The sequence below is a fragment of the Pteropus alecto genome, unplaced genomic scaffold, assembly GCF_000325575.1.
Source record: "Pteropus alecto unplaced genomic scaffold, ASM32557v1 scaffold75, whole genome shotgun sequence".
NCBI classification, from domain to species: domain Eukaryota; kingdom Metazoa; phylum Chordata; class Mammalia; order Chiroptera; family Pteropodidae; genus Pteropus; species Pteropus alecto.
In genome coordinates this window covers 28,639,337-28,653,845 of record NW_006440638.1, presented here as the reverse complement: position 1 = coordinate 28,653,845, position 14,509 = coordinate 28,639,337, and the positions used below count along the sequence as shown (strand labels likewise).

Sequence of the window (14,509 nt, the reverse complement as noted above, 5' to 3'; positions counted from 1 at the left end):
ATGTGTGTGTGTATATAAATCAAAAAAGCATTTTTTAGACAGCCACAACACGGAGTGTTCATGGGCACCGTATGAGACAACTCAGAAATAGCAGTCACTCTCCCAGGGTGAAGAAGGCTAAAACAAATAATAATTCTCAAGTGAGAAGCAATAGGTCAGAAATGTTAGTGCCAATCATTTTTCTAATGACACTCTAATAGCTAAAAAGAGTTTAAAAACTATGTAGATTTAAAGTGTCAATGAATCATGTTCAACCACTTCTGACACATCACTTTGAAGCAATGTTTATCTATGATGCCTGAACAAAAAAAGAAAATAAGTCAATAAAAACAGTTCTGTACCAAATATGCATGTGTATACGCATATATATACATACATATACACACACACATATACATATATATGTGTGTGTGTGTGTATATGTATATGTGTGTATATGTATGTATATATATGCGTATACATACAAATATATACATACAAATATGTATACGCATATATATACATACATATACACACACATATATACATATATATATCCTTTAAAAATATTTGGTAGGAATTTATTTGGGTAGGAACAAAATGCTAAAACCTTAAAACAGGTTTTTCTTTAAAGAAATAATACATGCCCTCTATAATTTTATTTACCCTGCACAGATAGACCAAAAATACAATGCACTTTAGGCCAGTTTGCATTATAACAAATTCCATTATTAGCACAGTTCAAATTAATTAAATTTTACTTTACTTTGCTTACAGAGGGACTAAAAGCCACTTAGGAACTTAGTATCTCTTGTGAATCTCATAACTAGAGTCAGTTTTTAAAACACGATTTGATCTTTGGTTGCCCTGGGGAATTGAAAAGGCTTATGACTGTGTTCCATTTGAATCCAGGTTTTACGTTGAGGGATTTATTTAAGATTTAGTGATTTTTTTCATTATTATTGCTAATTTATTAAGGTTTTTAAAAATAGCTTTATTGAAATTAATGTATACTAAACTGCAAATATGTAAAGTACACAATTGGATGAGTTTTGACATATGTATATAGCTCTGAAACCATCCCCGCAATCAAGATGATGAACCTACTTGTCACTCTCAAAGTTTCCTTTTGCCACTTTGTAATCCCTCCTTGCCCACCCTTTGTCCTTTGTAGGTAATCACTGATCTATCTGATGGTTTGTTTTCTGTCACTATAGATTAGTTTCCTTGTCTAGAATTTTATATAAATGGAACTGTATAGTCTTTTTATTGTCTGGCAATATTGATGTGTGTCCTTTTAGTTCCAGTTCAGACATCATAAGAGATCTTCTAGAAGAAGAGGAAGCCTGGGAAGCATCACATAAGTGAGTTTTTATAATCAAAAGATAAGCCTATACTTTGACCTAAGAAATTATAATTCTATGCAGTTGATTTTCAAACAAAAGAGTATTTGTACTTTCTGCTTTAAGAAATAATTCACACACATCAAGGTAAAGATTTTTAGTTTACTACTTGTTTCTATATATTTCTGCTTAGAAATGTAACCCCAGTGTAATAACCCTGATTACTTGTCAGAAGCTATTTTCCTAATGTCAAATTGGTTAATAGTTTGGCCTTAAGCACTGGCTTGAATCTTTAGAAAACTTTTAATCCTTTTCTAGATGTTTCCAGTCATAAGACATGTTTAGTGTAGAATAAATGCAATTTCACTTCTTCTCCTATACCACTTATGAATCAGTCTGGGAAATGAGAATGTTGGAGGGGGACCTATTCCTGGTTCCACTGGTAGATAAGGAGGAAAGGAACAGTGCCAAAAACTAATGCATTTTTGTTAATCGTTGCCTACGGGAGTGATCTGTAGTACTACAGGGCCTATTTGCTCCACTGCAATTTCATGATCACATACCTCAAGAGGGCCCTCAAAACCACCTAGCAGTTTTAATGGTTCTGTGATCATGTCTCTGTCCTGTTCTTTACAAGGATTATTTGAAACCTGAACTCTTCTCAGTGGCTTCACCCCCAGCTGAAGACTTCTTTTGCTTTATAGAGAAAATAGAAGCCATATAAATCTGTCTATATTTGTACATATTTTAATCTCATATCCTTTTTTTTTGGTAAATAAAGGGATGTCTTGCCTCCTATTGGATGCTGATTCCTCCTACCTCATTTGTATTCTCTTGTCAGGAACTTGCTTTATCCTTTCTCTCTTGCATAGGCAACCTCTCACTCTCAACTGTATCTTTTTCTTTGGGTCTTCAGCGTGCTCATGTCTTTGCCATCTTAAAACCAACTGAGCAATCAACAGAGAAAAAGTACCTCACTCAACCTCTCATCTCACTCAATCTCGTCCTGTAGCTACTATCGTATCTTGCCGTCCTTAATAGGTGATCTCTACCTGCAGTTTCCATTTCCTCATCTCCCACTTACATGCTCTTTAACATATTCAGCCAGCCCCATCATTCTGAAATAGCTTTCATTCAAGTCATTGAAGACATCCATGTTGCTAAATCCAAAAGACATTTTTTAGACTTCATCTTTGACTTTTGAGCTATCTTTGATACTGTTGACTTCTTCACCTTTCTTAAAAGCCTCTCTTCTTTGGCTTATGAGGTACAGTACCCTGGTTTTTCTCTTGCTCAACAAAGTCATTAATTGCTGATGTTGGTCAAGATTAAATTTATCTCCTAATAAATTTAACTCTCCTGCCTGTACTTCTCCTGAACTCCAGTGCATATATCAACTACCTATTTGATGTCTCTTCTTAGATATTTTTAAGACAACTCAAAATCAACATGTGCAAAGCTGAATGCTTGACTTTATCTTCTCTCCACTCACCCCCCACAAGTTTTTAAAACAAAGTAAAACATGATCCTTTTCCAGTATTCCTTTTCAGCCAATTTCTTAAGGCGAAAAAAAAAAAAACCTTGTCATTCTTAACATCTTGTCTTCTGTTGCCTATGTGTCTAGTCTGTGACCAGTCTTAGAGATCTTACTTCTTAAATATCTCTGAAATCCATTAATTTATTTCTACCCCTCTCATCACCCTAATTCATGTTACCATTATGTCTTCATTAGAGAGTAAATCGTGTCTTTGTCTCTCCTCATTTTCTTTGGCTTCTTTACAACCTGCTCTCCATACTGCAGCTAGAGTGCCCTTTTCAAAATGAAAATATGATCACTGTCTGTGGCTTCTTATTCCTTTTAGGATTGAGAAGGGGTGCTTTAATATGCCCGAAACATCCTGGATGATCTGGTCTCCTCCAAACTCATGTCTTATTACACAATTATGCATTCTTGCTGCTCCAATGATACCAACTTCGTAGGTCCTTCCTTCATGTCCCACTACAGGGCCTTTGAACAGTGTTGTCCCTCCATCCAAAATGGTCTTCTTCTCTTTCTTCTCCTGGTTTATCCCTTTTCACCCTTAGGTTCTAAACTTAAAACCTGCTTCTCATGAAAGTCTTCTCTGGCCTTGCCTTCTGGATCATATCCTCCTATTATAGGCTCTTGCATCACTCTGTGCTCTTTCCAGCACGTTGACATGACCGTTTGTCCACCTTTCCTATTGATCTGTAGGTTCAACATTGTAACTCCAGTGTCAACACAATTCTAATCTATAATAAATGCTTTACATAGGTGATCTCATTTAAATAACAAAGCAACACTATGATGTACTATTGTGTCTGTTATATAATGAGGAAACAAGTTGAAAGGAGTAAATCTCCAGCCCAACATCACTTAGAAATAAGTGACGAGTGATGGAGCTGAGATTCTAGCCTAATGTGTCAAAAGTCAGCACTTTAGACCATTAAGCTATACTGCTTTCCAAAGAGTTTTACTGTACTATTGATATTTTGTAGTTTCATAGCTGAATTTCTGGGAGAATGGAAAAGTGTGCTGTATTCAGGGAATGCATATGAGTAGATTTTTTCAGGCTAATGAGATATTTGGTGGCTCAAACTAGTGTTTTATGAAAGTTTGAGATTTGGGCTGCATTACTATCACCTAAGTATTATTTAACTTTGAATTCTGGGAAAGGTGGCCCTCTTATACTAGGACTTAGCTTGTTTATGCTGAACTAAAACCCTGACACCAATGGCTGTGACAAGCTGTGGCCCAGAATTCCTGAGCCCAAGCCCATTCTTGATAATGATGACCTCTTAAAGTTATTAGTATAAGAAAGCACTTAGAAAACAAACCCCATCACCTGATCCTCAGCGATAATAAATGTTAAAGCAAAATTTGGCAGTTCTACAAATACCTATCTTATACTTATAGGCATATTTGGTGATACTGCAGCAGCATATTTGAAATATTAGTTCTAGAACATACTATTTTAGTTCCAACACATTTTTCTAATTCCTTAAATGTTTGAGAGGTTCTGTTAGCAACACAGTGCTCCATATAAAGCAGCAAAAAACCCTTATTTTCTACAGACTGGTCTTTGTTTCTTTTGTCTGTAAATATTGGTTCATCTTACCGTTTTGAGCTACAAAGATATATTCACATTGAATGGAATGAAAACTAAGGGAATTGGTCCTGGTATGTCATTTCATGTTTCCTTATACATAAGGTATAGGAAAAATATGTCAGCTTCCAAGAGTCTAGTTCCCTTCTCTCCAGACCTGCCCTCTCTCGCTGCCCCTTCTTTCAGTGAATAGTGGTATCACAGTCTACCCCACTGTTCAGGCCAGAAACGTAGGAATCATTTTCAACTTTTCACTCTCCCTTACCTCTCACACAGAGTAGATTGCAAGTCCTATAGGTAAGTGGTTCTCAGACTTATATATATATATCAGAATCACCCGGAACACTCATAAAACACAGATTAGTCGACTCTATACAATTCTGAGATTTTGATTCAGTAGATTTGGGGTGAGGCCTAATAGTTTGCATTTTTAACATGTTCCCAGGTGTTGCGATGCTGCTTCTAGGGCTCCCACTTTGAGCCGCACTACAGTAGATTACCTCTGTAATGTCTGTCACCCCCTGTGTACCATAGGCTGCTACAGGCTCTGGACTCTTCTCCAGCTTTTAGCAACAGCCATCCAACTGTGTCTCTGTCTCTAGTCATTACAGTTTATTCTGCTAGTGAGATCTAAAATACATTGTGTTCTCTCTGTCATGCTTTAAAGTCCTTCAGGGGCTCCCCAGCATCCAAGCTCTCCCCATTATGTCCTCAGCCTATCTGCTGGCTCATGGAATTTCATTTCCTCCTTTCCCTTCCCCTCCCTGCCACTCTGTTTCAGCCAATCTGAACTACTCAGAATTGCCTCAGAGAGTCATGCTGTCTTGTCTTTGTGCCTTTGCACCTACTGTTCTGCCCAAATTGCTTTTCCTCTTTTTTCATCTAGATAGGACTTGTCATTGTTTCTTCATAGCTCTGTTCGGAAGGCCCTGACTCTGCTCCTGCAGCACCTTGCACTAATACCTGCCTTCTTTCCAAAGAGTATGTTCATTGGATCTTGATTACCTAGCGCCTAGTGCAGTGCTTGGGTAGCCTACAGTGGGCACTCAGCAAATATCTGAGTGAATGAACGTGTCAGTCAGTGTTTATTGGATCTGAATGTGCTTACATGGCTTCAGGAACCTGTGAATGGATAAGGATTGCCACTTACAAATCTTTTTAACTTTGTATATCATAGTGCCTTAAAAAGAAAATGTTAGGAAATAGCTTTCTCTTAATAGTCTTATAAAATCAGAAAAGGAAGACTTGTTTTCTCTATTGCTAATCTGCATTTCATCTTAATCCCTTAAGGAGTCATTTGTATGTGCTTCTGAGCCTGTCATATTTTCTAGTGGAGGACTATTAATAGTTTGTCTTTCTTTGGGGGTTTAACTTTATTGAAGTTTAACATTAACATACGCACTTTAAAGTGAACAAATTCTAGGTGTACAGCTTGATAAATTTTTACAACTGAATACACCTAGGGTTAGGGTTACTTTGGAGTCTCCCCACCTCCACCTTCTCCACCCCTGTGAACCATTCCTCCCAGGGTTCACACAGTGAGGCCCACATCCATGCTGGGCTTGGTCATGTGATGTGAAAGAGAAGCTTGATGAGTGTTTGCACAGTGGGCTTTGTCCTTGGAGAACACTCAATCTTGGGACCAGCAACTTTGCTATGAAAAGCCCAATCTAGGCCTGGGAAGAGGCCAACTAGAGGACAACCAAGGGCTCAGCATATTTACAGGATTAGTTGAGAAAGTCACTAAACAACAATGACAGCAAACAACAACATCAACAAACCCTGAGGAGGGAGGAGAATCTGATTTCCAGAATTACCATAGTATATTACAAATGTCCAGTTTTCAACAAAAATTTATGAGACAAAAAAACGAGATTCTATAGTACATATGCAGGGAGTAAAAAATCAACCAGTAAAAATGTCCAAGAGGAAGCTTAGACATTGGACTACTAGACAAACATTTAAATCAGTTGTTGTAATATGTTCAAAGAACTAAAGGAAATTGTGTCTAAAGAACTAAAGAGAAGTATGAGAACAATGTCTCACCAAATAGAGAATACCAATAAAAATAGAAATGACCTTTTAAAAAATTCTGGTGTTGAAAATGCTTAATAGCTGAAATGAAAATTTCACTAAGGGGCTCAACAGCAGATTCGAGCAGGTAGAAGAAAGAATCAGTGCATTTTTCGATAGATCAATTGAGATTATTCAGTCTGAGGAACAGAAAGGAAAAAGAATGAAGAGTAATGAACAGTCTCAGACCTGTGGAATAACAACAAGAATATCAACATATTATAATGAGAATCCCATAAAGAGAGAAAGAGAAGGGAGTAGAAAGAATACATAAAGAAACAATGGCTGAAAACTTCCTAAATTTGATGAAAAACATTAATCTACACATGCAAGATGCTCAGTGGACTTCATCAAAAACAAAAAATTTTGAAAGAAGCACGAGACAAGCAACTCATCACTTACAAGGGATCTGGTGATTTTTCATCAGAAATGCTGGAGGCCAGCCAGAGGTAGTGGGATGACATTTCAAAGTGCTAGAAGAAAAAATACTGTCAACCAAGAATTCTGTATCTAGCAAACTATTTCAAAAGAGAAGGAGAAATTAAAACTTTCCTAGAAGAGAAAAAATTAGAGAGGATTAGTCACTAGGAAATCTGTCCTACAAGAAATATAAACAGAGTCTTTCAGGCTTAAATGAAAGGAGGGTAGACAGTAACTTGAATCCAAGTAAAATAAAGAACACCAATAAAGATAACATAAAAGTGTAAGTAAGTACAAAAGAAAGTATAGTGCATTTTTGCTGTAACTCTTCCCCCCATCTCATTTAAAAGACAGCTGCACAAAGCAATAATTATAAATTTATGTTGATAGACATACAGTGTATAAAGATATGATTTGTATGACATAATAGCAGAAAGAAAGGAGAAAGGCACAAAGCTGCTTAGGAGCAATGTTTTTGTATACTATTAAAATTAAGTCGGTGTTAATCTGAAGTAGGTTGTTATAGATTAGTATGTTAATTATAATCCCCAGAGTAACCACTAAGAAAATAAAATTTAAAATGTAGTAAAAGAAATGACAATAGAATTAAAATGGTACACTAGAAAATATTTAACACAAAAGAAAGTAGTAAATACAGGGACGACAACAAAAAAAAAAGAACATAAGCCATGTAGAAAACAAATAGCAAAATGACATGCATAGACCCTGCCTTATCAGTAAATACATTAGGTATAAATGGATTAAACACTCCATTAAAAGGCAGAGATTGGCAAAATGGATTTTTTTTAAAAACCCTGATTCAACTACATGCTGTCTACAAGAGATGTACTTTAGATTTAGAGACACAAATTAGTGGAAAGAGAAAGGATAGAAAAAAGATATACCATGCAAACAATGACCAAAGGAGACCTGGAATGGCTATATTAATACCAGATAAAATAGACTTTAAGACAGAAAATAGACTTTAAGACTTGCCTCCAGACAATTTCTTATTCATCAGCAGCCTAGCCTATAATGGAAAGAAGGCTGATTCCTTAAGCAAAAGAACTTGGGAAGCTCCCTGACTCTGCAAGTCCCAGGCATGTTCTGTGGCCTCTAGTCTGTTGGGTCATGTTCTTTTAAAGTGTTAAGCCAAGAATTATATTCAATGTTAACATGCAGAACACATCCAGGGTTATCACTGATTGTTTTTGTATCACATATTTGACTTCACAAAATCTTAAGTTTAATCTGTTTGCTTGTTGATCATCTCTCACTGTCCATTCTTTTTGAATCTACTATCCCCCTGCTGCCATTAAACTATGGCTTCCCATCCTGAATCTGGGAAATCATTTCTGGACCCAAATACGAGTTCTTACATTTATTATCCTTTCTACTTTTTCTCTTCTAAAATTTAGCTCATGCCTTTTGCCTGTGAAGAAATTTTTGGACACCAGTTCTGTCACAGAGCATGTTGATTTTCCCTTCTGTTTAAATCGAAAGAAACCAGAGTTCTATCATCCATTGATAAAACCAAAGAGACTCATTCTTTTTAATAGACTTTTATCTAGAGACAGAAATAGTTTTATCCCAAGGAAGCCTGCATCCATTGTGCCATTATTTTCTAGAAAGTGAATACTAAGAAAATCAGCAAAAATTATTTCTGAGTATCGGAGAAGACAAATGTCATTGAACTAACATCTATGAAATTCCTTATATGTGCTAGTCACCTATGTAGGTACTTTCATGTCCATTTTATTATTTAATCCCTGTGATTACAAGGTGCAGAAGAAACTTTATTCACTTTGGTTTATGAGAAAGCTGAGCCCAGAGGGATGGCAAATTGTCTTGAATCTCCAAAGCCCAAGTCTAGTGCCTTTCCCACTGTGCCACAGCTGTGAACTAGCACTACAAAGCAGTTCTCTGGACTGAGTTCTTCATCAGTTTATACCCTGTAATAGAGTCTGATTCCATTATTTTGTTGTTTGCTGACAGCTTTTAAGTCTCATCCTTCCCTCTTCCCCTTCTCTCCCACATCTGGGCCAACTGATAAGAAATCCCAACTCCCTCCTTTTGCCCTGTTAAACTATGTAAGCCCCTATCTGTGCGAGGGAGCCCTCACTCACTGTGACCCCACCCATGAACCACGATGAAGAGCTCAAGCCAGTCTCTTTCCCCTGCTCTCTTGTACAAGAATGTAGCCTCTTGTGTCTGGCTTCTTTCAGTTAGCATAATGCTTTTGAGAGTCATCCATATTATTGCATGTATCACTAATTCCTTTTTACTGACTGGTATTCTGTTGTATGAATGTGTCACAGTTGTTTATCCATTCAACAGTCATTGGGCATTTGGGTTGTTTCCAGGTTTGAGAGGTTGTGAATACAACTGCTATAAGCATTTGAGGACAGTATTTTGCTTGGACATAAGTTTTCATTTCTCTTGGGTTAATTTCTAGGAGTGGCATTATGGGATTATCTAGTATTTTCAACCTATAAGAAATTTTAAGCCATTCTGGTAGATATATAGTAGTATTTTATTGTTATTTTAATTTGCTCTTCCCTAATGATTAATGATGTAGATTTTTTTTTCATGTGTATATTTGCCTTCCTTATGTTTTAATGAAGTGTCCCCTCATCTTTTGCCTATTTTATAAATTGGGTGGTGGTTGTTGTTGTTATTATTATTATAATTATAGAGATTTGAGAGTTCTTTATCAGATATGTGTTTTTGCAACTTCCATCCACTCTGGCTTGTGTTTTCATTTTCTTGACAGTATTTTTCAGAGAGCAATTTTTGATAAAATCTCATTTATCAATTTTTTCTTTTATAGTTTGTGCTTTTCGTGTCCTAACTAAGAAATGTTTTGTTAACCCAAGGTCACAAAGATTTTCTCTTATGTTTTAGAAATTTTAGGTTTTATATTTAGGTCTGTGACCAATTTAATTTTTATAAATGGTGCAAGATATGGATTGAGGAGGTGACTAGTTAAATCAGGTCATAGAGATGGTCAGAACGGTCACAGATTGGCAGATTAAAGACCCCCTCCCCCCACCACCATCCCCCTGTGGCTCTGCAAACCTAGAGGATGCTGAGCAAATCATTAGAGTCACTCAAGTAGATACCAATAGGAAGGGCCATTTTCCAAAGAGATTGACTGGAATCAGCAATAAGCTGATGGTCAAGGGATTTGATGGACTTTTTATCTTCCTTACAATTAACAAGCATCTAATATTACTGGATGCTGGAATGGCCTCCTTAAAAAAACAAAACAAAACAAAAAAAAACTCCCTCACCTCCTCTTGGTCCACACACCTTAGTAAGATATTTTGATCACCGAATGCTGCTGTCCCCAGAAAGGGGTCATCTCCTTTTAGCCACTTTCTGGATAACAATCAGGACAAAAAGGGTGTTGGGGTTATACTGATCTTTTTCAGAAACTCAGGTTTCCTTCTTCACTTGCTGGACATTATACCTCTTTCTTTCTCTCAGCAGCAGTCTATCCTATACTGTCCAGATTGGTACACCCTCTGACTGGCAGCTTAGCTAAGAGAGGTCAGATTTAATTCTGCTTCAGCCACCTGGTTTCTGTTGTTAGATCAACATGGTTCTAGGTCACAGGTTGGCAAACTGGTCCAGTCTAGTCTGCTGTTTTTGTTAATAAAGTTTGTTGGAACACAGCCAGACACATTTGTTTATCTATTGTCTGTGACTCCTTTTATGTTACAACAGCAGAATTGAGTAGTTGTGACAGGGACTATATGGACCCCAAAGTCCCAAGTATCTGGCCCTTAAAAAAAAATTTTGTCAGCACCTGTCCTAGATCAAAAGGCTAATGAACAAGCAGCTGGGTACACTGCTCACTGAGTCTCCTTACCACAGCCCACATAGGTCAAAATGGGGAACATTATGAGTCTCTGTAAGTTTTATAAAAATGCCTTTATCCCTCTCATATCTGACGCTTCCGGGTAAAAGGACTGGATGTGAGTACGGAATGATTGAAAAAACAGCGAATAGAAAGGAACTAATGGAAAGGAACACACTGATTTTTTGGAGATGAAAAAAGCACAATGCTGACATCTCTTGACGATGGGTTTTTTGTTTGTTTGTTTGTTTTTCTTTGTGTATCATACATTTTGCTTGAATGCTAGACATACCGTGAAAGACCATAGAGACTAAGGTCAGTAGTGTTTATGCCTGGAAAACAGGTGTGCTTCTTCTGTCAGGCAGTGTGGGGAGTTGACCTAGGTCTAAGTATTCTTATTACCATCGTGATGTTCAGTGAATCAGGCATCAGATTCCTCTAGCAGTGGGCTGCTTGTACCTTGTGTTTAGTATGGGGGCTGGATTGCCAGAGGGTTTTGCTCACAGGTTTTGCTCATGCTTACCTTGCAGCCATCTCTGCATGCTAGCACTCCAGAGAGGTATCCCTTCTCCATGTCTGTACCTCTCTCTCCCTCAGTTGTTCACTGCTCCTGCTTATTCATTGGTTGCCTAGCTCCTGGAGAGGGATGGGGCTTTCTCAGCACTCTCTCCATCCTCCCTCCTCCCATGGTAATCAGACTGCTGCCACCTAATCTCTGCTCGGTATTGTGTTGTGCTAGATCATCATCAGCCCAAGAGGGTTTTCTGCCTCCTGGAGAGGTAGAGGTTTTTATTTCTTCCATTTCCCCAACGATAATGAATCTTTAGGCTCTTACAAAAGATTTCCTACCCTTCTCCCTCAGGCAGAGAGATTTTCCCTCTGCACAGTGGGTCTTTGCCTGAGCCCCATGGGCAGTGAGTTTCCTGATCTTCCCTTGGCAACGTAAAGCTTTAGTTTCATAGGAGAGAAGGGTCCAGGGAAGAGGTAGGGCTTTCTATCTGACCCTTGTCACCCCCAGTCATCTACTTTATACCTATGCCACCAAAGTGGGCTTTCTTCAGTCTTCTGCCCTCCCCATTTTTCTCATGAGCACTTGACGGAGGCTTCTGGAAAAGAACTTGCAAGTATGTGTGAAACTTTCCTGTGTCAGTAGCCTTCAGTACTAGCCCATATTTCAGAATTCATTTAAATGTTAGCTGACGACCTTTCTCCAGCGCTCTGCCAACAGTGAGAGAATTCTTGTGGCCCATCTCTCTTTGGAATTCTGTTTTCTTGTCAGAGCCTCAGCTCTGACAGGATCAAGAAACGTTATGATTTTGTTAGACTATCTGGCTTTGCCTTGTTAGGATGAGAGCAGATTTATTTTATTTTATTTTTTTGCATCTTTCTACATGTTAAGCAGAAATGTAAAACTGTTAGATTTTGATTCAAAAGAAAGGGGTTCAATTCCTGGCTTCTATCACCCATGTCTGTAATCTTTGCTAAGTTACTGTTTTCTCATTTGTAAAGTGGGGATAGTAATAATAATAAATCATTATAATAGATTTGTTAGTGGAATAGAGAGCTAATTGGGGGGTTAAATGAAAATACCTGTGAAAGCACTTGCAAACTAGAAACCGCTATAGAATAATAATGATCATTATTTTCTAAGACACTGTTTCCTCTTTTTACTGTTTTCAGAAATGATCTTCAGGACACAGAAATAAGTCCAGGACACAATCGTCGCACAAGATCAGCTGAAAGTGCCGAGATCGAGCCTAGAAATAAACGGAATAGGAATTAGTGTGGGCTTTGGCTGACTTTTCCAATGCAGTGATCAGAATATGATACTTTTTGTTGCCATATAGATGTCATATTTATAAGTGCCCAGGTGAAGATTTTAAGTTCTAAATATTATTTTAAACTGATTTTCATTCTCTTCTGCCTTTCCAGAAAAAAAAAAATTACAAAACATCCTCACTTGGTCAGTTACCCCCTGCCTCTAAAACATCTCTCTAAAAATAACTGACAAAGTTCACCAGCTTTGCAGAGTACACAGATTTTTTGGCAGAGGTGTTTTATTTGGTTTTATTTCTAGAATTCATAGTGTCTTTAAGCCATTCTCCTTCTCTTCCATGGAGAAACCAACTTCAGAAAAGGATTCTTCAACCTGCCTACTACAAGTTACAGTTGAGTTAAGGCCTCTTTATTTTTGGAGAGGCAGGATGTCATAACTCATATCCTTGGTGTGTGTAAGTACCGAATGCCTGGATTCCACCATGCCCGTTATAGCAGTTAGGTGATGGCTGTTGCCCAAGTTTAAGATAGTTGTTAGACCCATGTCTTATGCGTTACTCGGAATAGGATGTTAGTATTATAATTTAAAGTTACATTTAAAGTTAATTTAAACAATAACTTTAAAACATTGAGCATAGTTTCTGGAAACGGCACTTAAAAATTATTATTGTTAGTCTTTCTTTTCACTTGGGTAAATCGATTTTGAACACTTTGAATTCCAGCTATTAAAAAGAATACAAAATAAATGAATTTAGTAAATGAATAGACTCTATATCAATTTAAAACCATGTCCTTGAAACAGTGTCATGTGACTAGTTGAGTATAAGCTACAATTCATTGGAAGGGGTTGGTCAGAAGTTGTTATCTCTGCAAAATATCCACCAGTTCCTTCCAGAGTTGCTTATGCCTCTCTTTGGCATGTCAGAGTCAGCCTCCATCCCCCTGCCGCCTCCCAACCCAAACACGATAGCAAATATGGCAATGTTAAGGCAACAGATTTATGAATGTGCCAGGATATTTGTGACTTTCCCTTTCCAGAGGTTGTCTCCATTGACTTTGGCATTTTGGTATGCTCTTGGGTTTCTGGAAAGTTTGTAGAGTCTCATTATGACTTAGAGTTAGGCATTTTAACACTTTAATGGTCATTTGTTTCCTTTATGAGTTCCCTAAGCTTCAAATCGTTCTGTGAGAATTTGTCATAGTCATTTCATCTAAAATCACGAGTGGCACCTTACGGAAACTAAAAGCAGCACCACACACTGAATCTGTCAAAGGATCTGATGTGCCATGACTGAGCAATGTCAGACAACATAGGGTTTAACATTAATGTGATACTTATGTCTCTGAGTTGCCAAAAATTATACTAAAATGAAAACCGCTCATTTATTAAAAAGTACACAGTCTGCTGTAAATTAAACTGAAAGTAATTACTACTTTAATTGCAGCAAAAGGAGTTTGCAAGGAAGCTGTGAGACCAAGAGAGAGAGCCAGGCAAGTGAATTCATTCAGTAAATACTTGACTGTCTACTTGTTTAAGTAGCAGTCACCGTGCTGAGCACTGGCAGTACAAAAATGACCAGAGGCCATTTGAAACAGTGGTTCTCAGTGGGGAGAGGAGGATTTTTCCCCTCATGGGACATTCGGTAATGTCACAACTGTCAAATTGAGGGATTACCACGGGTATCATTTGGTAGAGGGCCAGGGATGCTGCTAAACATCTTACAGCACACAGGTCAACCCCCATGGAGTGTGTGCTGGGACTGCCATAACATAGTGCCATGGACTAGGTGGCTTAAACGAGAGAAGCTTTTTTTTTTCCCCCTCACAGTTCTGGAGGGTAACAGTCCAAGATCAAGTTGTCATTTCCTCTGAGAACTCTCTTCTTGGCTTGCAGATGGCCACCCTCTCACTGTGTCCTCACATGATCTTTC

General features: G+C 37.8%; 1 protein-coding gene across 2 annotated transcripts in view; it reads left to right on the top strand.

The window, feature by feature from the left end:
• The window catches only part of RAD18 (RAD18, E3 ubiquitin protein ligase), a 98,724-nt gene extending 85,383 nt beyond the window's left edge, over positions 1-13,341 (top strand). The window contains exons 12-13 of one of the 2 annotated variants that reach the window (XM_006917575.3): positions 1,281-1,343; positions 12,483-12,710. In XM_006917575.3, coding sequence (XP_006917637.1) covers positions 1,281-1,343; positions 12,483-12,585 — 166 coding nt within the window. In that variant the 3' untranslated portion in view covers positions 12,586-12,710. Of the gene's footprint in view, positions 1-1,280; positions 1,344-12,482 lie in introns of both variants that reach the window. The other variant, XM_025050749.1, reaches the window with a different exon arrangement.
• Positions 13,342-14,509: the final 1,168 nt, after the last annotated feature.